Below are 22,984 nucleotides of genomic sequence, written 5' to 3'. Positions count from 1 at the left end.
TAATGTATAGCAGGATTTTAGGTTGTGTGTCATGGAGGAGATGAGGAGTTGCTGTATTCACTGTAGCTTTTTGTGAGGAACAAGTGGGAGACGATGCTTAACTTCCAGCCTTATGAATTTATGATTTTCTTCTTTAGTGAAGTGGTGTTTGAAATGAATACATGAAGGAAGATGAGGTGTTTTTTTTTTTTTTTTTTTTTTAGGTGGGGCAATATTAGTTTTTGCATTCATTCAGGAGTTGCAGGGAAGAAAGGCAGGATGAAACTAGAGGCAAAGCAATTGATTTAGGGATTTTAGTAAATAAAATGAGCTTTTAAAAATTATTGGTAAAATAGTGGATAAAATATCCTTTTCATAAGTGATTATTAAAGAGTGAATTATAGGGAACAGGAGGCAGCTCAATGTAGACTGCACTCTAATTCTTTTGGGGAAGATGATTTAGTGACTGGGCAAAGGCAGTAAGAGTAGCATTTGTGGACCAAGAAGTAGTAATAGTTTCCATAGATGGCAAGTGATTGCTGTGATTTCACTTAATCTTAAATTAGCATTGTGAGTATTTACAACCTTTATTTTACAGATGATATAATTGAAATTTAAAGGTTGAATAACTTTTCCTATAAGCCACATACTAAGTTGTGGCATCAAAACTGTCACATTCCAAAGCCAACCCTCTTAATCATTCTTGGCAAGAGGAGCCCATGGAGTGGGATAGATTGGAAAATCAATTGGAAGGAGTATCACTAAGGATGCTGACAAAGGGATTCATTTAAATATTTTTGAGCACCTATGCTGTGTAAGCACACAGTAAGACATAAAATAGTAAGAGGTTAGTGAAATGCTTTTGCCAGCAAGAAGTTTACAGTTGAATTGGAGAGACATGCAATATAAATAAAACTTGAGGTGTAGGAGAGGAACAGATGCTGGGGAGGGGGATATTTAATTTTGAAAAAGGTGCATTGGTAAATTCCCGTAGAGCAGAGTACATTTATGCTAACTAGTGCTAGAGTACTTAAGAGAAAGGGCCTGATACTGGAAAGCAGCTATGTCAGCCAAAAGTTTTGTTTCTAAGCAGTGTCTAAGAATGTGATATAGTTTGGAGCTTGAGTTTTGTAAGAGTAAAGAAAAGGTCAGGAGCAGGAATTGTAGGTAAGATCATGGTGCCCCAGAGAAAAGCCTGAACAGAAACCACTGGGAGTAAGGAACCACTGGATATATATATATATTTTTAATACAAAAATGGTACTTCCAGAACTTTTCCATTAGGAAGGTGGTGTGCAGGATATATAGTATTTATTTTTCTCTTGTTGTGTCCGACTCTTTGTGACCTCGTGGACTGTAGCCCGCCAGGCTGCTCTGTCCATGGAATTCTCCAGGCAAGAATACTGGGGTGGGTAGCCATTTCCTCCTCCAGGGGATCTTCCCTACCCAGGGATCAAACCTGGGTTTCCCATATTGCAGACAGATTCTTTACTTTCTGAGGCACCAGGAACACCTGATAAAGTTAATGACATACTCAAAAATAATCAAAACGGAGTAATATGAAGTAAATAAAAATATGTTTCTTCACACTTTCCTCACTGTATCCTATTCTCTGGTGGTAGCCATTGTTAAGTTTGGTGGGTAGCCTTCTAAATTAAGTACAGAATTGCTTAAACATAGACTTAGTATATATATGTGTATTTTCTAATCACTTGACAATAATATATTGCATATAGTATAAATTACTATCAGCAACTGTGACTCACTGTTTTTCAGTATGTTTAAGTAATATGTATGCTTTCATATTTTGGTTTATTATTTTTACTGCCTGCATGGCATTGATGTACCATAATTTATTTTAGTCTATTACCTATTCATGGATATTTAAATTATTTCCTGATATTTGTCTATAGAAGTGCTTCAGTTGATATCTTTGTACGTATTTTACACATTTGTGTAAGTATATCTCTGGCTTGCTGCCGCTGCTGCTGCTGCTTAGTCACTTCAGTCATGTCAACTCTGTGCGACCCCACAGATGGCAGCCCATCAGGCTCCTCTGTCCCTGGGCTTCTCCAGGCCAGAATACTGGAGTGGGTTGCCATTTCCTTCTCCAATGCCTGCCTCTCTGGCTTTTATGTTAATAAGATAGAAGTTGTCTTTAAAAAGGCTGGTGATGGACCCGCCACTGGGGTTAAATTTGACTTAATGTAACAAGTTATGAAGATCTGGGAATGAGGAAGATGGAATAGAGAATTAGACTTAGAAGTCAGACCCATTAACTTGGTAATGTGTTGGATGTGGGGATCATCTGGTTGTATTAAAGGTGACTCAGAAATTTCAGGTAATGGGAAGAAATAGTGGAACTACTAGAACAGTGATATTAAAAATGGGAGCAAGTGTGGTAAAGAAGATCATGAGATTTATTTTTAAATTTTTTGTGTGTGCTTTTCCAAGGTATGTTGAGATAAACACAAGTAAAGGTCAAGGAGTGTATCTAGAAATTACTGAACAGGATATTGAGGCTAAAGAGGTCAGGAGTCATGGAATAGGGAAGATAGTGGAGACCTTGAATTATAGTTGAAAGGAAGAAGAGGAGATTGCTTCCCCGAGCATGACCTGGTAAGGTTAATCCCCCTCCTCTTTCTGCTCCCACTTTCACCCACAAGCCCTGTGGTTACTGGATGCTGTTGTGCAGGTACAGCTCTCCAGTGGATGTGAGGGGCTAGAGCAATCCTGTGATATATGCATGGGGGCTGTTTCTCCTCAGCAGCCGCCATAGCCCGGTCACTGATACATGAAACTTCCTGGAATAGTCAGTGCCATTACATGGGGTCTTTGTATTTGGCCTAATAATGCTGTGGTTCTTAATCTCTGGAGATGTAAAGGCTCACTGGAAATTTTATAAAACTTTAAAGCCATCTTCACAGAAAGCTTAACTCTCATTTTCTTAAAAAAAAAAAAAAAGTTTAGATAAATAAAATAACAGAACTGTTTAAGAGAAGGACTTAAATTTTGATGTGCATGCTAATCCCCTCAGATCTTGTTAAAATGTAGATTTGGACTCCTTAATCTGAGGAAGGGCTGGTGAGTCTACTCCAGTCAACTTTTATAGATGCTGGAATAATAGGACCAGCCTTGACAAGCATTCAGAGTGACTGACATAAATGTGTTGATATCTGAAGATCTGTTAGTTTTCAGATATAACGTCTTTAAGTTTCAACTTGTCTCTAATAAGGTTGTCACTGATCCAGTAGGACTCCTACATCAGTAAATGCACAGACTTTAATGCCTCTCTCCATCCTGGAAAATCCCATGGACGGAGGAGCCTGAGGGGCTGCAGTCCATGGGGTCTCGAAGAGTCGGACACGACTGAGCAACTTCACTTTCACTTTAAACTTTCATGCATTGGAGAAGGGAATGGCAGCCCACTCCAGTGTTCTTGCCTGGAGAATCCCAGGGACAGGGGAACCTGGTGGGCTGCCGTCTATGGGGTCGCACAGCGTCGGACACGATTGAAGCGACTTAGCAGCAGCAGCAGCCATCCTGAAAGTCTGTGAGTTATGCCAAGAGCTGAAGATCCAAAATGCCTTTCAACTTCTGTTTAATAATATTTAATGGCACACTCTGGGCTTCCCAGGTGGCACTAGTAGTAAGTATGTATCCTGCCTGCCAATGCAGGATACATAAGAGATACAGGTTCAGTCTCTGGGTTGGGAAGATCCCCTGGAGGAGGGCATGACAGCCCACTCCAGTATTCTTGCCTGGAGAATCCCATGAACAGAGGAGCCTGGCAGACTACAGTCCATAGGGTTGCACAGAGTTGGACATGACTAAAGCGATTTAGCACACACACACACATGCGAATGGCTTACTCTAATCAGAAAATGGATAGTTGAGTTAAATGGCACACATGTTCTTTCCTTATTTTTTTCCTATATAAAACTCAAAGGCACTCTCACATCTCAAAAATGAATGAAAGAGGGACAAAAGGAGAAATACTGCTTGTAACAAACTTTAAAAACAACTTTTTCTAATGTTAAAAATATTAATTAAACAGATCACTGATTTCCGTGTGTGACTCAGACCTCTGTGGCATAAATCTCATTTTCTATAGATTTTCACTTATGTGCAAAATCAATATCCTTTTGACTTTTTAATCCCTTGTCTTGGCTGCCAGGAAGCTGACAGTCATATTTTGAATCAGTGTTGCTAATTTAGGCCAAGGATCTGCATGATTTAAATTTTCCCTGGTCTTGAATTTCCATATAATTTTAATTAGATTCCCTAATTTTATTTTTAATCAGTTTGTGTATTTGCCATTTCATGGTTAGTCCTTTAGTTCTGTCAAATAAAATAGAATGAAAACCAAATCATAAAACCAAGCCATAAAAATAATTATACATCATGATCAAGTAGAGTTTATTCCAAGTATACAAGGCTGGTTCAATATTCAAAAATTAATTAACATAGCCCATCATGCCAACAGACAAGAAAATCACACAGTCCTACAGAGATGCAGGAAATGCACTTGACCTACTGATTTTAAGCACTCTCAGAAAAATAGGACTAGAATGGAATTTCCTGAATTGGATAAGTGACATCTCAAAAATCTACAAATAACATCATACTTAGGGTGAGAAACTATGTACTTTCCCACTAAGATCAGGAAGAACACAAACAGTTCTCTCTCAGCACTGCTATACAACATAGCAGTAAAGACAATTCAATAAAGGAAGGACAATGTTTTCAACAAATAAATGGTGCTGAAACAACTGGTCATCCATATACAAAATAATTAATCTAGACGTATACTTTACACACTTCACAAATTAACTCAAATGGATAACAGATATAAAAATAAAATGTAAGCCTGAGCAATTTGTAGGCGATAATATAAAGAAAATACTTCTATTTCTTCTCTTAAAAAAAAAAAGAATTCTTACAATTTAGCAGTAAAAAGACAGCCCAATTAAACACTAGGCAAAAGATGAATAGACACTTCTCCAAAGAAGGTATAAAATGACCAATAAACTCAGCATCACTAATCATTAGGGAAATGGAAATCAAAAGCACAGTGAGATACTACTTCATACCACCTAGGATTTCGTATAATCCAAAGATGGACAATAAGGAGTGAGGATGTAGAAAAACTGGAATCTTCCTCTCTTCTAGGAGAATGTAAAATGACACAGCAGCTTTGGAACACATTTTGGCAGTTTCTCAAAAAGTTGAATGCAGTTACCATAACCCAGCAGTTTCACTCCTAGGTATTTACCTAAGAGCTGAAAACTTATGTCCACGTAAAACCTGCCCTGTCCAAAAGTGAAAACAATGCTAATGTCCATGGACTGAGGAATTAATAAAGAAAAAGTGTCATATCTGTAAAATGAATTATTATTCAGCCATAAATGAAAAATGAAGTATGAGTATATGTTACAACATGGATGAACCTTGAAAACATAATTCTAAGTAAAAGAAGCCAGACCCAGTAGTCTGTGTATACATAATTTCATTTATGTGAAATGTCCAAAATAGGAAGATCTAGAAAGGAGGCAGAACAGTCACCAGAAGTCTAGTGAAGAAGAGGATGGAGAATGACTGCTAATGTGTACAGTTTTTTTGAAGGCCGAAGAGGGAATAGTGATGAAATGTTTTGAAATTAGAGAGTGGTGGTGGTTGCACAGTCTTGTGTATATACTTTAAAAAGAAAAAGGTAAAAGTGAATTGTACACTTTCAAAGGGTGAACTTGATGGTATATAAACTTTACCTTTAAAAAGCTTAAAGTACCATGTAGTATCATGGCTAGTGATAGGAACATTCATTTTAAAGTATGGTATTCTGTTATTCCTAGATTTCTCCTTTGAGAATAAAAAATCTGATTTCTCTTGCAGTGACAAAAATGGTTCAACAAGTTCCAGAAAACATCAATTTTCCTGCTGAAGAAGAGAAAATCTTGCAGTTTTGGTCTGACTTTAATTGTTTCCAAGAATGCTTAAAGCAATCAAAACATAGGCCAAAGTATGTGAATTTCTTTGGTAAAGGTATAGGCTAAAAATAATCATTTCTCAGAATCTCCTACCTCTTTATATATCTCAGTAGTAGATACATGTTGAATGAATGAGTCCTTAATTACTAGAGGTAGATTCAGTTTCTTAAAGAGGTCTTCCAGATAGTTTATATATCAAGTCTCTTCCTTTCCACTTTTCTTATTATCACCATTCTCATTTAAGCATTTAGACAAGTAGTGTAGTAGCTTCCTATTGGGGTTCTTCCTACCTCTATTCTTCATTCACCTAAAAACTAGTCTTTTCTTTAATTACTGTTTTTATCATGTATCACTTCTGCTCAAAAAACCTTATAATAGGTGTTTTTTACCCAGTTTTACAGATGATCTAAATTATGATCAGGATGAATAATTTCCTTTAGCTCATAGAACTAATAAATGAAGAATGGATGGTCTAATGCAGGTCTCTCCAAATGGTCATAATTAGCCTTTTTGAATGGAAGGCCTCCAGTAGATATCTAATGAGTTGTGTCTGAGTTTCCTAGCCTTGCAGCTTTTCTTCTCCCCAAAGACTCTACTGTTACAGGAGCTGTCTATAATAAAATTCTGTCGTAATTTTTGCTGTCTATTTTAAAGTAACAACAAATTTTTCTTACCTCTTAGATTTACCTTCTATGATGGGCCTCCTTTTGCAACTGGACTGCCTCACTATGGACATATACTTGCAGGGACAATTAAAGATATAGTTACAAGATACGCTCACCAGAGTGGGTTTCACGTTGACAGAAGATTTGGTTGGGATTGTCATGGTTTACCTGTGGTATGTTTGAGTCGTCAGCCGTATTATGTTCTGATATTTTAAAATAAGCATTATATTTCTATATATAATATGTTAAAATATGAATTTTTACTATAATCAGATATTCTTCAACTTTATTTCTGTAATACTACGTACAGTTCATTTTCTCTATAGATTTTCTGAGAACTAATTTTTTTAAATCCCTTTTATTTTCTTGCTTTGTTGAATTGCATTTATTTCATAGGACAGGGATGTTAACAATCTTACTGCAAATTTTCAGGAATATGAAATTGATAAGACCCTGGGAATCAGAGGACCAGAGGATGTAGCCAAATTGGGGATTGCAGAGTATAACAGTCAGTGCCGAGCAATTGTGATGCGATACTCTGCTGAATGGAAGGTATAGTTGGTTGTTTTAAGTAGAATTTTTTTAAAAAACTGGTTTTTAAAGGGGAGTTGAAATACTTTATGATCATTTGTGCTTTTTATGACATGCACCCAAAGTTGACTGTCCTCTTTAAAGGACTGTTTAGCTTCCATCTTCAATTTCATTACCTAAACTGTTAAGCTGAGCCCTTTCTTTTCTGATTTCTATGTTCCTGATCTTCCAGATTTAATCTCCTACCTACCCACAGTGTATGACAGGAATCATGCTGTCCTAGCAAACAGATTAACTTGAATGTTGCAATTTTAAAATTCAGATGTTAAAAATCATTCACATTTGAACTCCTTATATTAGCTTGATGCCCATCTTGCTCACTGCTTTTCTAGTCATAGACCTCCCACAGCTGATACGTTTAAGTATAACTGTCAAGTCTGGCAGAGTGTTGTCTTCTCTTAATTCTGATGGGCTTAGAAACAAAGGTCTTCAACTTCCCCTTTCCTCCCTGCCTCTCAGATTGTTGTACAACTGTACAGATACCTGTACAATTCAAAAACATGTCTGGCTTTTATTTTTTCCCATATTCATGATCTTACCACTTTTTCAAATTTGCTGTTCCTGCCAGTGGTATCAGTCTTCTAGACTTCAAATTTTAGTCATCATGACCTGTTCAAATGTCAAATTCGAGCAAACCTTTCTTAATATCTCTTATCTAGACATTTCTTTTCATTCCTACAGCCTCGTCTTTCAGCCACCATTATCTTCATTTCTATAACAATCTAATAATTGGTCTCTTGCTCATGTTCTTTCCACTTACCTTGCCAAGTTATTTCTCTCAAGACTATTGTACTCTTTCTGCTCGAAACTTATTTTTATTGTTTAATGAAATTTTATTTCACCAACCTAAAAATCAAAGCTCCTTAATTTTCTCCTAACCTAACTTTCCTGAATCTACCTTTATTGCCTGGTCACTAATAGGAAAAAGTCCGGATGATTGTAATATACATGTGGGCTTCCTTTTTCCCCCAAAAAATAGTATAAAGAGCATCTATACCAATCACCCCAGAGAAGGCAATGGCACCCCACTCCAGTACTCTTACCTGGAAAATCCCATGGACAGAGGAGCCTGGTAGGCTGCAGTCCATGGAGTCGCAAAGACTCAGACACGACTGAGTGACTTCACTTTGACTTTTCACTTTCATGCATTGGAGAAGGAAATGGCAACCCACTCTAGTGTTCTTGCCTGGAGAATCCCAGGGATGGCGGAGCCTGGTGGGCTGCCGTCTATGGGGTCGCACAAAGTCAGACACTACAAGCGACTTAGCAGCAGCAGCAGCATACCAATCACCCACTTCCCAAAAGCTAACACCTTTAATGACTATGGTATAATTATCAAAATCAGGAAATTAACATTGATATAATATTATACACCTATTCAGATTTAACCAGTTGTCTGCTAATTCTTACTTCTGATGCAAGATCCAGTCTAGGAATACAGATTTCATTTAATTGTTGTATCTCTGCAGTCTCCTTCAATCTGGAACATTCCTTCAATCTTTTGTCTTCATGACCTTGTCACTTTTAAAGAATACAGAAATTCCCTCAATGTCTGTTATTTCCTCATGATTCAGTTTAGGTTATACTTTTTTGGCAAAAATGCCTAAGAAGTAACATCAAGCCCTCTTAGTCTGTCATACCAGAAGGCACGCAGTGATGATATGTCTCATTGGCATTGTTAATGTTCACTAAGGCGATTCTGTGAAGTTTCTCCATTGTCAAGTTTCAGGTTTTCCTTTGTAATTAGTAAGCACCCTGTTTCTTATCATACTGCTACTGCTAAGTCGCTTCAGTCATGTCCGACTCTGTGTGACCCCATAGACGGCAGCCCACCAGGCTCCCCTGTCCCTGGGATTCTGCAGGCAAGAACACTGGGGTGGGTTGCCATTTCCTTCTCCAATGCATGAAAGTGAAAAGTGAAAGTGAAGTCGCTCAGTCGTGCCTGACTCTTAGCGACCCCATGGACTGCAGCCTGCCAGGCTCCTCCGTCCATAGGATTTTCCAGGCAAGAGTTACTGGAGTGGGTTGCCATTGCCTTCTCCTCTTATCATACTATGACTCATTAATTTTAGCAACCATTTATGATTCATGCCAGCAACAGTTAGATCTGCAGTGTTTGACATTTGGTAGCTTTGGTAGACTTTTATGTGTTGTTTACAATATAGATTTACTTGAACCATTGATTGTTCTTCCAGAATCATCATATATAAATGATGATAATTGCTATGTAGTAACATGTTGTCTAAAAACTCTAATATTCCTATTTTTTTAATATTCACGTTTTAAGTCTACTATTACCAGACTTGGCCGATGGATTGACTTTGACAATGACTACAAAACTCTGTATCCACAATTCATGGAATCTGTCTGGTAAGTTTATTTGATGGTATAAATATAGTAACTGTGTTATTGTATTAGTTAGTAGAGAGATGCTCTAGTATGAATCAGCTTGTTTCATAGTTACCTGAAATCTTTGGGAATTGATTTGTTTTTTCTTTGTTTTTTAAAGACTTAATTTTGCTGTGAACCTAAAAATGCTCTAAAAAGATAAAAAGAGGAAGATATAGACATTTCCCACATACTTTGTGCCTCCACACATACAGAGCCTCCTCTATTATCAACATCCCCCACCAGAGTGGTACATTTGTTACAATTTATGAACCTGTATTCACAGGTCACAATCAACTGAAGTCCAGAGTTTCCATTAGGGTTCCCTTTTCTTGTACATTCTTTGGATTTGGACAGATAATGTGATGACATACTTCCATAATTGTGATATCATACAGAGTATTTATATTCCCTGAAATTCTATAGTACTGTTCATTCCTTTTACCCCTAAATTTATTTTTGAATTCAGTATATTTTAGATTCTAAGAAGGTATTAATGATACTTGAATTTTTGATGTGTACTTGAATTTTTTACTGAGAAAAATTATATATGCAGTCATTGTTTCCTAACAGATTCAAAATTAATTTTGTTTCCTTTAACTGTAAATAGAATTGTTGCAATGCCAGTTTTGATAGGTAATTTAACTTGAGCTTCCTACAGTAGTCTGAGAATCATTACATATCATTAGTTGGCAAACAATTATTATGGCTACAAAATGCCCTGTGTACATAACTCAGACCTTGAGGAAGTCGTACTTTTGTTAAGTTATGTATAATTACAGGTGAGTTGCAGAGATCTTTTGTAGGATTCTCTTTTTTTGGCCCTGCACTGAAGTGCTTGTGCTTCTTCCTGTCTTCCTGATTACATTTCTATTAGTCAAGATCTGTTGCAAATGCTTGGCGCATGTCCTTTGAGGAGCTAGATATCTAGGGCAGTTCTCAGACCCTCTGACTCTAATGTACCCCTGTGAGTGCATCTCCAGACCCATATATCCAAGGGTGGAAGTTGATTAAATACTCTGACAAGGCAAGGACTTTGGACAGGAGCTTTCTTCCTGTTTCACTGACTAGCTGGAGTTCTCATGACTAGTGCAGGGTTTCTGTTAAATATCTGAGAAAGAAGGTATTCTTTATGCTCTAGATCAGCATTTAAGTTTTTAGCACTTAAATGTGGTTAGTATGACTGAGAAACTGAGTTTCTAATTTTAATAAATTTAAATGAGCACGTGTGGCTAGTGCTACCACACTGCTAGTGCTGCCGCAGCTTTACATCATGCTCTTTATTTCCATTAAAACATATTTCAGTCAGGGGAAAATCATTCAAAGCCTCTTAGTATTAGAATGTTAGTTATTCCTGAGGAACGTGTTGGCATATAAATAAGGCACATAAACCTAGTGTGAATATAAAAATAATAATAGGTGATACATTTAAAATGATAACATTAATGATAATTTAGATTGAGTTGGTACTTTTGAGTATATATAAAGTACTTCCATATCAGTTTTTCCAGATGATTCAGAAAGTCTTGTGAATTGGGGTTAGACCCTGTTGGAGGTAAAGTCAAGTGATTGTGATTTGTCTGAGATCACTCAGCGAGTTATATGGCTCTTCGGTTTGAATCTGGATCTTAATGATATCAAATCTGACAGTTCCTCTGGTCTCCTGTGAATGTACTTGAGTCAGAATATATAATTTAATTTAAAGTTTAAACTTGGGAAATTTGCTACAAGACACCAGGCTTTCAGACTTTATTCAAAGTCAAGGATTACCATGAAAATTTGTGCAGTTTTTTCACAAAAATGTATTTTAGCATATGGGAGAGAATTTAATTCATTTATTGTTCTGAGTACTTAGGACTCAAACTACAAAAGTGGGTTAATAAAGGCAGAATTAAGTAAGGATTCCCACCAAATGGATTCTTGTATCCGTCTGGGAAAGGTGACTGGTCACCACAGGAGAACCTGGGATGACTGTTGTGCAGTGTCTTGGTGCACTTAGCATAATGCAACATGTTTAAGTGTTTAATAAACATTCTTGACTGACTATAGGAAAGATATCTGATTCTAATCCCAATTATTTCTACTTAAGCCTTTGTAAAACTGTCCATTATAGTGAAATTTATAAACAATACACCAGAAAAGTATGAAGAAAAACAAAAAAACCTAAAATCCCAACTGTAAGTTAATACATTGGTGGAAACCTATTTTTTTTTAGCATCTCTAAAAATATAAATATGTATACTGATATGTATAGTTTTACATAATTGGTACCTCATTGTACAATATGGTGTCAATTGCTTTTCTCGGTCAACATCAAGTCATGAGCATCTTTCTGTGTCAACAGATACTAGCACTTTTAATGTCTACGTTGTTGTTGTTTAGTCGCTAAGTGGTGTCTGACTCTTTGCAACCCCATTGATTGTAGCCTGCCAGGCTCCTATATCCATGGGATTCACCAGGCAAGAATACAGGAGTGGATTATTATTTCCCTCTCCAGGTTTAATGTCTACATAAAATCTCATTATACTGATCTGTTATAGTTTACCAGCTATTCACCAGTTGAGAGACATGTGTTTCTATGTCTTTGCCTGTCCGATACTCTGCAAATGGAAACTAGACTGGCATAAATGTTTGTATTTGGGAAAACAGGGTTTTTTTGATGTAGATTTTGAAAAATTCTTTCTCTTTACTTGCCAGGTGGATCTTCAAACAACTCTATGATAAAGGGCTTGTTTATAGAGGTGTGAAAGTCATGCCCTTTTCCACTGCATGCAATACTCCACTCTCCAACTTTGAATCTCACCAGAATTACAAGGTATGTGAGATGGCATTGGACATTAAGTTATGTAATCAGAAGTTAAATGGTTGTGATGATCATGGTAACCTAGTCCCAGTGTGGAATGTTAAGCCTGGGGAGAGATGTAAATGATGTATTTTAATGCGATGTGTGCACGTGTGCTGTTAGTTTTGTCTTACTCTTTGCGACCTCATGGACTGTGGCCCGCCAGGCTCCTCTGTTCATGGAATTTTCCAGGCAAAAATATTGGAGTGGGTTTCCATTTCCTTCTCCAGGGGATCTTCCCACTTAGGGATCAAACCCATATCTCTTGCTTCTCCTGCGTTGGCAGGCAGTTTTTTACGAACTGAGCCACTGGGGAAGCCCTCAGCTGGTCTTAATAGATAGATTTTGATTGATAGATTTTCCTTATTTTAACCATATTTTTATGCCTCTCTTTGTTTAATAAGTCCAGCTCTGCTCTATTTTCCTCAAGTCACTGTTTCATAAGGCTTATTGCTTAGCATTATTTTATGCCTCGTCTCAGACCTTGTAATATCATTTACTTGTTAAAAGTATTTGGAAGAAAATCTGATTTGCAGTTAGTGATGTGTTATGATCTTTTCTTTGATGAGTGAAATGACTTGCTGTCTTTGGTATAAGAATTTCAACATGTCTGATATTTACACAGTGTTCTTTATTCAGTCATTCAGTTGTGTCCAGCTCTTTGCGACACCAAGGACTACAGCATGCCAGGTTTCCGTGTCCTTCACCATTTCCCAGAGCTTGCTCAAACTCATGTCCATTGAGTCAGTGATGCCATCCAGCCATCTTGTTCTCTGTCGTCCCCTGCTCCTCCTACCTTCAATCTTTCCCAGCATCAGGGTCTTTTCTGCTGAGTCAGCTCTTTGTATCAGGTGACCAAAGTATTGGAGCTTCAGCTTCAGCATCAGTCCTTCAAGTGAATATTCAGGATTGATTTCCTTTAGGATTGACTGGTTTGATCTCCTTGCAGTCCAAGGGACTCAGTGTACTGCTTTACCTTATCCAGAGAGATAGTAAAGACTGTAAGTCTTTAGAAATAAGAAGTATCTGTTCTCATGTGTTTGTATTCAAATGGTGGTTTTATTTCTGATATTATTTAACCCTCTGTTCTTAGAGGACTTAAATCTGTTTAGAATTCTTATTTCATGGCTTAGGTTTGGAAATTATTAAAACTTGCACTTCAGATGTATTTTCCATCTTGGAGAATGCTTTCAACATCTCATTGGGTTGTTTATAGGGACTCCTGTTATTGTAGTTTTTTAATAAAGTATATTAAGCACATAAAAATGTGGCGATTAATATAATAACTGTTGAGTACCAAAGGCTTAAACTTTGTCAGATCTGATTATATTGCTGTGTTTTCTTCCTTCTTAAAAACACTTTAAAGTAAAGAATTTCAAGCATGCACAAAAGTAGACAATAATTAGCTAACTCGCCTGTGCCTTTCATGTATCCCCAACAGTCTCTATAGCCAGTCCTGCCCCATCTACACACTTCACTTATTTCTCCCAGATGCTTTTTCAAAAGCAAATAATAGACATGTCATTTTATTGATAAGTAATCCATTATGTACCTTTAATAAATTAATCTTTCTTTAACATTACCACAGTACTATTGTCACACCTTAAAAAGTCATCATGAATCATTTTTAATATTCTTAATGTTAAATATTCTGTAATTGTTTAACTGCTGGATATCATCAGTGTTCACATTTCTGTTTATCTCATAAATAGCATCTTTTTCCCCTAAGGTTATTTCTAGTTGTTTGTTTTTTAATCCAGACCTAAGGAAAGTTCATACTCAGTAATAGTTGTCTCTTAGATCTTTTTTAACGTGTAGGTCTCCATTTTTTGTGTGTGTGTGTTCTTCTTTTGCTTCCCTCGCCCCCGCCCACCCCCCACCTTTGGAAATCATTGTTTGGGTAACAGGTTTTGCTTTGTAGAGTTTCCCATGATCTGAATTTTAATGATTACAACTTCATAATCTGATTTAACATTTTCTCTGTCCTCTGCATTTTATAGATATAAGTACCTTGTTTCTGTGTTTGTTTTTGCTTTGACCGTATATAATAGAGGTCAGTATTTTTTTTTTTAATTTGGACATGCACAGATCTTAAGCATACCAAGTAATGGGTTGCATTGGGGAATTCCCTGGTGATCCAGTGGCTAGGACTCTGAGCTTTCACTGCCGAGGGCACAGGTGTTGTCCCTGTTTTTGCAATGAAGATCCTGCAAACCGTGTGCCATGGCCAAAAGGATTAATAAAATTGGTTTCACTAAATGCATCTATTTTTTTCAAATACATCAAATATCACAGATAACAGTTGATTAGTTTTGTCTGGTTCTGTACTTTGAAGAAATGGGAAGATAATACTATGTCTTCTTTTCTTTCTGGCTTTTCTTACTCAGATTGCTTGTGATAGTCATCCATGTTTTATAGAGTTATGGATCTTTTGTTCTAATTACCGTGTAGGTAAATATACCACAGTTTATTTATTTACACCACCTTTCTCTTTTCCGTTTCTTTCTTTACATCCTGATAGGTAACCACTATGCTGAATTTGGTATTTCTTAATTATGCTTATTTTTATACTTTTACTGTATACATAAGTATTCATTAATAGTATATACTGTTTTTATATATATTTCTGAGTATCATCCATTATTCTTCTGAACCTTGCATTTTAAAATAAATATTATGTTTTAAAATTTCTTCTCATTTATACATGTAGCTTTAAGTTTAATTTTAACTGCTGTTTAGCAGTGGATGAGATGGTTGGATAGTATCACTGACTCAATGGCCGTGAACTTGGGCAAACTGTAATAGATAGAGTGGGCACGGAGGCCTGATGTGCTGTAGTCCATGGGATCACAAAGAGTCAGAAACAGGTTATCGAATGAGCAACAACATAGCAGTGATCCCCAGCCTTTTGGGAGCCAGGGACTGGTTTTTTGGAAGATGGTTTTTCCACAGACCAAGTAAGGGGATGGTTTGGGGATGATTCAAGCACATTACATTTATTGTACACATTATTTCTGTTATTATTACATCACCTTTAGTTTTTAGCTTATTTAACTTATATGCAGAGTACATCATGCAAAATGCCAGGCTGGATGACCAACAAACTGGAATCAAGATAGCCAGGGGAAATATCAATAACCTCAGATATGCAGATGATACCACCCTTAGGGCAGAAAGTGAAGAAGAACTAAAGAGCCTTTTGATGAAAGTGAAAGAGAAGAGTGAAAAAGTTGGCTTAAAACTCAGCATTCAAAAAACTAAGATCATGGCATCCGGTCCCATCACTTTATGGCAAATAATTGGAGAAACAATGGAAACAGTGGCTAACTTTATGTTTTGGGGGCTCCAAAATCACTGCAGATGGTGACTGCAGCCATGAAATTAAAAGATGCTTGCTCCTTGGAAGAAAAGCTATGACCAACCTAGATAGCATATTAAAATGCAGAGACGTTACTTTACCAATAAAGATCCATCGAGTCAAGGCTATGGTTTTTCCAGTGGTCATGTATGGATGTGACAGTTGGACTATAAAGAAAGCTGAGCACTGAAGAATTGATGCTTTTAAACTGTGATGTTGAAGATTCTTGAGAGTCTCTTGGGCTGCAAGGAGATCAAATCAGTCCATCCTAAAGGAAATCAGTCCTGAATATTCATTGGAAGGACTGATGCTGAAGCTCAAGCTACAATACTTTGGCCACCTGGTGCGAAGAACTGACTCATTTGAAAAGACCCTGGTGCTGGGAAAGACTGAAGGCAGGAGGAGAAAGGGATGACAGAGGATGATATGGTTGGATGGCATCACCGATGCGATAGGCATGAGTTTGAGTAGGCTCCGGGAGTTGGTGATGGACAGGGAAGCCTGGTATGCTTCAGTCCATGGGGTTGCAGAGAGTTGGATCTGACTGAGCGACTGAACTGAACTGAACTGATTACATCACCTCCACCTCAGACCATCAGGGATTAGATCCCAGAGGTTGGGGACCCCTGCTGCATGTGTGTGTGTTCATTCATTTCCAACTCTGTGACCCCATGGAATGTAGCCCAGCAGGCTCCTCCGTCTAGAATTTTTCAGGCGAGAATACTGGAGTAGTTTGCCATTTCCTCCTCCAGGGAATCTTATGAACCCAGAAATCGGACTCAGGGATCAAACTCCCATCTCTTACATCTCCTGAATCCTTTCTTATAACAAATAGGTTACAATTTATCTATTCATTCTTTTGATAGATATTTGAATTGTTCAGAGGGCTAGGGGTGTTTTTCTTCAAATGGTAACAGTGTTGTTTCAAACATTTTGTAATACAAATCCTTGTGTCCTGTGTTGGAATTTTCTTTGGTAACCAAATTTTTACATGTTAGTTTCCTATAGTAGTTTGGTCCTAGAGTTTTCAAAGTTTATACTCATCTATAAGTAAATAGAAACATTTTCTTATTGGGAAAGAGCAAGCTGTAGGGAAGTAAATTGAGTTAACGAAGAAAATCCTTCCAAACTTTTCCAAAAGATAATTGAGCATACACACGCAAACTAAATGATGGTATATAAAAATACTTGTTTTTTATATTGTCTTAATTGTTAGTTTCTAGAAGTCTAGTTGATGTGATTATTTATGAAGCTTATGCTCATTGTGGAAAATTTAGAAACCATAGAAGATATTAAGAAGAAGGAGAAAATTATAATCCCAGTACCCAAAGGAAATCACTATTAATGTTTTATTTTAGGTTTCCCTTCAGTGGCTTTTTTTATTTTTTAAGTTTTCTATGTTCATTACTATATATATAATATATATATAATTAATATTTTTACACCTTTGTACCTATTTCCTGACGTAATAAGACAGCATTTTTTTTTGCTCTTCCATTTCCTTGCTCTGTTTCATCTACTTGTGCAGAATGAATGTATATTTGAAGCCAACACCCTGATAAAAAACAAAAGCAGCCTTATCAATTAATCCATCAAGAGCTCTCCCTTCTCATGGGCCTTTTAGTTTAATGTGTATCACCCTACTCCTTTATAGTTACTACTGTCCTCATTCCAGCCTCATTGTTCACTGATTCTCTACGAAATATAAATACAGTAGTACAGTTTGTTCTTTTTTGTCTGACTTCTCTTGCTCAAGATTGTGTTTCTGAAGTCATCATGTTGTGTGTAATTGTAGATCATTTTAGTTACTGCCAAGTATTTAACTTATCTATTCTAATGGTTAAATTTATTTATTTATTTGGCTGTGTCAGGTCTTAGTTGTGGCACGTGAGATCTTTTTTTGAGGCTCACAGACTACCTAGTTGTGGCACATGGGCTTCAGTAGTTGCCAAGTGGGCTTAGCTGTTCCATGACGTGTCGGATCTTAGTTTCTGACCAGGGATTGAACGTGCTTCCCTGGCTTTGCATGACAGAGTCTTAGCCACTGGACCACCAGAGAAGTCCCTATCCCTTCTAATGTTGATTGCCATTTGGGTAATATCTAGTTATTGGGTGTTAATGAATATTCTAGAACTTGAGTTTTGGGGAGTATATATAGACATTTCTGTTGCTTACATTCCCAGGAGTGGAATTATTGTGTCATAAGATATATTTACATTTAGCTCTAGTACTAGAGTTGGCAAACTGTGTAAAGGGCCAGATAGTAATTATTTTAGACTTTGTAAGCCACATGGTCTGTCCTCCTGTCAAAACCATTCTTAGCTCTTAGGCTATACAAAAACTGGTAATGGCCAGATTTGACTCAAGGACCATGGTTCATTGTCTCCCACTCTTAAAGACTTTTCCAAAGGGGTTATACTGATTTATACCTCCAGTAGACTGTTAGATTACACTGCATCCTTGCCAACATTTAGTATTTTCTTTTTTTCTTTTTTTTTTGCTTTGGTCGTGCTCTAATTGTGTACTAAAGATTATTTTTGACATAATTTCAGATTTCCTGAAAAGTTGAAAACACAATTCTCATATACCCTTCAGTGAAATTTTTATTAATGTATTTTTGAATAAATAATAACTGTTTTCCAAAATAGTTGTTTTATTGACCTAACTCTTTATGGACTTTATAAAATAGATCATTGTAATAGTGAAATCTCCATTATGTATCCCTCTTGATAAACTTTAAATATTTTAGTTGTGTCTACTAAGGTAATTATTAAAGCATTTCTTTATATAAAAATGTATTTGGAATTTCTTGCTTTGTATTTTCTTCTTACAAATATGGGAGATTTTTTTCTGGAAATCAAATTATTGTATTCTTTAGGATCAGTTCCTTTTTCTTGCAAGTCTACTATTATGAATTTTATAAAAGAATATTTTATCTCATTTGATTTCAGGATGTTCAAGATCCTTCAATATTTGTAACTTTCCCTTTGGAGGAAGATGAAAATATTTCTTTGGTTGCCTGGACAACTACTCCGTGGACTCTTCCTAGTAACCTTGCCCTGTGTGTTAATCCCGACTTGCAATATGTGAAGATTAAAGGTAAGTGTCAACCTTGTTCTTTATGATTGATATGAATAAAATAATTTTAATGAGTGAAAGCTGACATTTCCCTCCTTTTTTATTTTTAAAACTTGAAGTGTAGTTGATACACATTATGTTAGTTTTCAGACTTCCCAGGTTGCACTAGTGGTAAGCAACACCCCTGCCAGGTAAAGAACCTGCCTACCAGTGCAGGAGAGGCAAGAGACTTGGGTTTGATCCTTAGGTCAGGAAGATTCCCTGGAGGAGGAAATGACAACCCACTCCAGTATTCTTGCGTGGAGAATGCTATGGACAGAGGAGCCTGGCAGGCTACTGTCATAGGGTTGCAAAGACTCGGACACAACTGAAACAACTTAGCACATATTAGTTTCAAGTTTACAGCAAAGTAATTAGATGTTTGTATACATTGGGTAACAAACATCATAGTAAGTCTAGTTAACGTCCATCACCATACATGCTTACAGACTTGTTTTCTTGTGGTGAGACCTTTTAAAATCTGCTCTCTCAGTAACTTTCAAGTATGCGATATAGTATTATTAACTATGGTTGCCATGCTATAAATTTTATCCCCATGCCTTATTTTATAATTGGAAGTTTATACCTTTTGACTGCCTTTACTCATTTTGTCACCCCCTCTTCCTCATATCCTGCCTCTGGTAACCACCAGTCTGTTATCTGTATCCATGAGGTTTATTTTTGTTGTTTTGATTTTGTTTTTATTCTACATAAAAGTGAGATGATAAGTGTCCTCTTTTGACTTCTTTCACTTAGCCTCATGGCCTTAAGATCTATCCATGATGTTTTAAACAGCAAAATTTAATTCTTTCTTAGAGCCAAATAGCTTTTCATTGTATATATACATACCAGATTTTCTTCATCCATCCATCCACTGATGGACACAGGTTGTTTCTAAAACTTGGTTATTGTAAATAATGCTACAGTGAACATGACTGAACATGGGTTGCAGATATCTTTGCAAGTTAGTGTTTTCATTTTCTTTGTATAAATACCCAAAAATAAAATGACTGGATCACATGTATTTTTAACTTTGTTGAGTAACTGCCATACTATTTTCCATAGTGGCTACATCAATTTACATTCCCATCAGCAGTGTACAAAGGTTCTGTCTTCTCCATATCCTTGCCGACACTTGTCTGTTGTGAATACAGCATTCCATCAGGTATGAGGTGATACTTATTAGGGTTTTGATTTGCGTATCCACGATGACTTGTGATATTGAGCATCTTTTCATGTACCTGTTGGATATCTGTATGTCTTCTTTGGAAAAATATCTATTCAGATCTTCTACCCATTTATTTATTCATTCGCTGTTGCATTGTGTGAGTTCTTTATATATTTTTGATGTTAGCCCCTTATCAGATATTTGATATACAGATATTTTCTTGCATGGTTGCCTTTTCATTTTGTTGATTACTTTTGCTATGCAGAAGCTATAGTGTGATGTAGTCCCACTTTTTTTTTTTTTTTTGCTTTTGATTTCTTTTGTTGTCAGGTCAAAAACAAACAAAAACATTGTCAAGACCAACGTCAGGGAGTTTATCAAATATGTTTTGTGGGGATTTGGTTTTTTCCCCCACATTGAGCAGCATGTGAAACTTCCCCAACTAGGAACAGTGATCAGACCCATGCCCCCTGCAGTGAAAGTGCAGAGTCTTTACCATTGGACCACCAGGGGAGTCCAGTCAGCTATGTTTTCATCTAGGAATTTTAGGGTTTCAGGTCTTATGGCCAAGTCTTTAATTCATTTGTGCTAATTTCTGTATGTGGTATGAGAGAGTGACCTAGTTCTCCCAACACTATTTATTGAAGAGACTCTCCTTTCCCTATTGTGTATTCTTGGCTCCTTTGTTGTAAATAAATTGTGTATATATATGTGTGAGTTTATTTCTGGACTCTCTGTTTTGTTCCATACTGTTGTGATTACTGGAGCTTTGTCAAATAGGTTGAAATAAATAAGTGTTCTGCCTTCAGCTTTGTTCTTCTTAAGAGTGAATGGACTTTTCAGGATCTTTTGTGGGTCGATACAAGATTTTAAGAATGTTGGCTCTATTTCTGTGAAAAACGCCATTGAAATATTGACAGGAATTGCACTGAATCTAGAACTATTTGAGTAGTATGGACATTTTAACACTGTTAATTCTTTGAGTCCCTGAACACGGAGTTCTTTTCCATTTACTTGTGTCTTCAATTTCTTTCATCAGTGTCTTAAACTTTTAAACTTGTCAGTGTCTTGGTCTTTCATTTACTCTTTAGCTTATTCCTAGGTATTTTATTTTTTGTGACACAATTGTAAATGCAGTTATTTTCTCTCTTTATGATAGTTCATTATTGGTGTGTAGAAATGCAGTGAATTTCAGTATGTTGATTTTGTATCCTACAACTTTACTGCATTTATTTTTTAGTTCTAAGTTTTTGACAGAATCTTGGGTTTTATATATGTACTATCATGTCATCTGAAAATAGTGAGCTTTACCTGTTCGTTTCCAATGTGGATTTCTTTTATTTGTTTTTCCTAGTGGGTGTCTTTATCTTGTTGATATTAGAGGAAACACTAGCTTTTTCCCCATAAATATGATGTTAGCTGTGGACTTCTCATATATGGCCTTTGTTATATTGAGGTATATTCCCTCTAAAAGGTATTTATTAGAGTAACTTCATTTAGCTACAGAGAGAGATTATCAGAATACAGTTGAGGTTTTTTGTTTGTTTGTTTTTTGGCCCTGCCACATGGCTTACATGATCCCAGACCCAAGGATCAAACCTGGGCCCTAGCAGTGGAAGCACTGTGTCCTAATCACTGTACTGCCCCGGAATTCCCAAGGATGTTGTTATTAGCAAATGGATGGGTATTGTTTACGGCTATGCCCTTATACCCCATTATCTGGAACAAGATAAGTATTCAATAAATAAATAGACAGTAGATGGGTCACACTAGAAACAGCACACAGTTAATTCATTAAGAAAACTGAGTTAAATACAATGTTAGATAACGTCTAAAATTTTTTTTACTTGTCATGCCTAAATATGTTACAGTTTAAAAAATATACTTTGATTTTTAAACAGACATCACTGTTAGTAATCAAAGTGAAAGGAAAGTGAAGTAGCTTAGTCTTGTCCGACTCTTTGCAACCCCATGGACTGTAGCCTACCAGGCTCCTCTGTCCATGGGATTTCCAGGCAATAGTACTGGAGTGGATTGCCATTTCCTTCTCCAGCAGATCTTTCCTACCCAGGGATGGAACCCAGGTCTCCCGCATTGTAGACAGACGCTTTACCGTCTGAGCCACCAGGGAAGTCCATATTAGTAATCAGGGCTAATTTAAAATTATAACTTAATTAACATACTGCATGTTATATAAGAAATAAATATTTACTAGAATCAGTAAAGTTGTTGGGACTGGGAGGTAGCATGAACTCTCTGGTCACATGTCTTACAATTTATTGTTTGGGAATCTGTACTTAGGTATATCATAATCACTTGTATGTGCTAATAACCCCAGAGAAATTTGCCCATTAATAAAATTTCTTAGAAACCAAGAAAGCCTCTAAGAAATAATTGTCTAGTGGTGCGTACATAGGTATGTTGTTATATACCAAGATATATTTTGAAAGGAGAATCTGCTAATGAGTTTCAAACAGCACAACAAAGCCAGTTAGCTTCCAGTATATTTCTAAAACTGGAAATAATTTGACTCTTTCTTGGGCAGAGGGACCTTCAGAATGACATTTTATTTTATTTGCCGTCAGCTCATGAGGCACCCACTGATTGAGCTTTTTCTCTTTTCTGATTTGCTTCAAATGCTGAATGACCATAGAATGGTCAACTTTGAATTCTTGGACAGCTTCTCATGTAGTTGTAAGAGGGTCAGCTTTGATGATTGCTCTCAGTCGGTCATTGTCAACTTCCGATGATTGGCCACTATGCTCCTAATCTTCAAAGCTCTTGTCTCCTTTGCAAAACTTCTTGAACAACCACTGCACTGTACGTTCATTAGCAGTTCCTGGGCCAAATTTGTTGTTGAGGTTGTAAGTTGTCTCTGCTGCTTTTTGA

General features: G+C 36.7%; 1 protein-coding gene and 1 non-coding gene across 2 annotated transcripts in view; both read left to right on the top strand.

Moving 5' to 3' along the window:
• IARS1 (isoleucyl-tRNA synthetase 1) overlaps positions 1 to 22,984 on the top strand; it is a 79,000-nt gene that overhangs the window by 1,008 nt on the left and 55,008 nt on the right. Inside the window, exons 2-7 of the mRNA XM_052645378.1 lie at positions 5,872 to 5,998; positions 6,648 to 6,804; positions 7,064 to 7,183; positions 9,510 to 9,592; positions 12,308 to 12,425; positions 18,762 to 18,909. Of these exons, the coding sequence (XP_052501338.1) occupies positions 5,880 to 5,998; positions 6,648 to 6,804; positions 7,064 to 7,183; positions 9,510 to 9,592; positions 12,308 to 12,425; positions 18,762 to 18,909 (745 nt within the window). The 5' untranslated portion in view covers positions 5,872 to 5,879. The remainder of the gene's footprint in view (positions 1 to 5,871; positions 5,999 to 6,647; positions 6,805 to 7,063; positions 7,184 to 9,509; positions 9,593 to 12,307; positions 12,426 to 18,761; positions 18,910 to 22,984) is intronic.
• LOC128052914 (small nucleolar RNA SNORA84) lies at positions 2,645 to 2,777 on the top strand. Its single transcript, XR_008199873.1, has one exon. It is a non-coding gene; the product is annotated as a small nucleolar RNA SNORA84 (small nucleolar RNA).

Source organism: Budorcas taxicolor, chromosome 8, assembly GCF_023091745.1.
Source record: "Budorcas taxicolor isolate Tak-1 chromosome 8, Takin1.1, whole genome shotgun sequence".
NCBI classification, from domain to species: domain Eukaryota; kingdom Metazoa; phylum Chordata; class Mammalia; order Artiodactyla; family Bovidae; genus Budorcas; species Budorcas taxicolor.
Note: the sequence above shows the minus strand (reverse complement) of the source record. Positions and strands in the feature narration are given on the sequence as shown.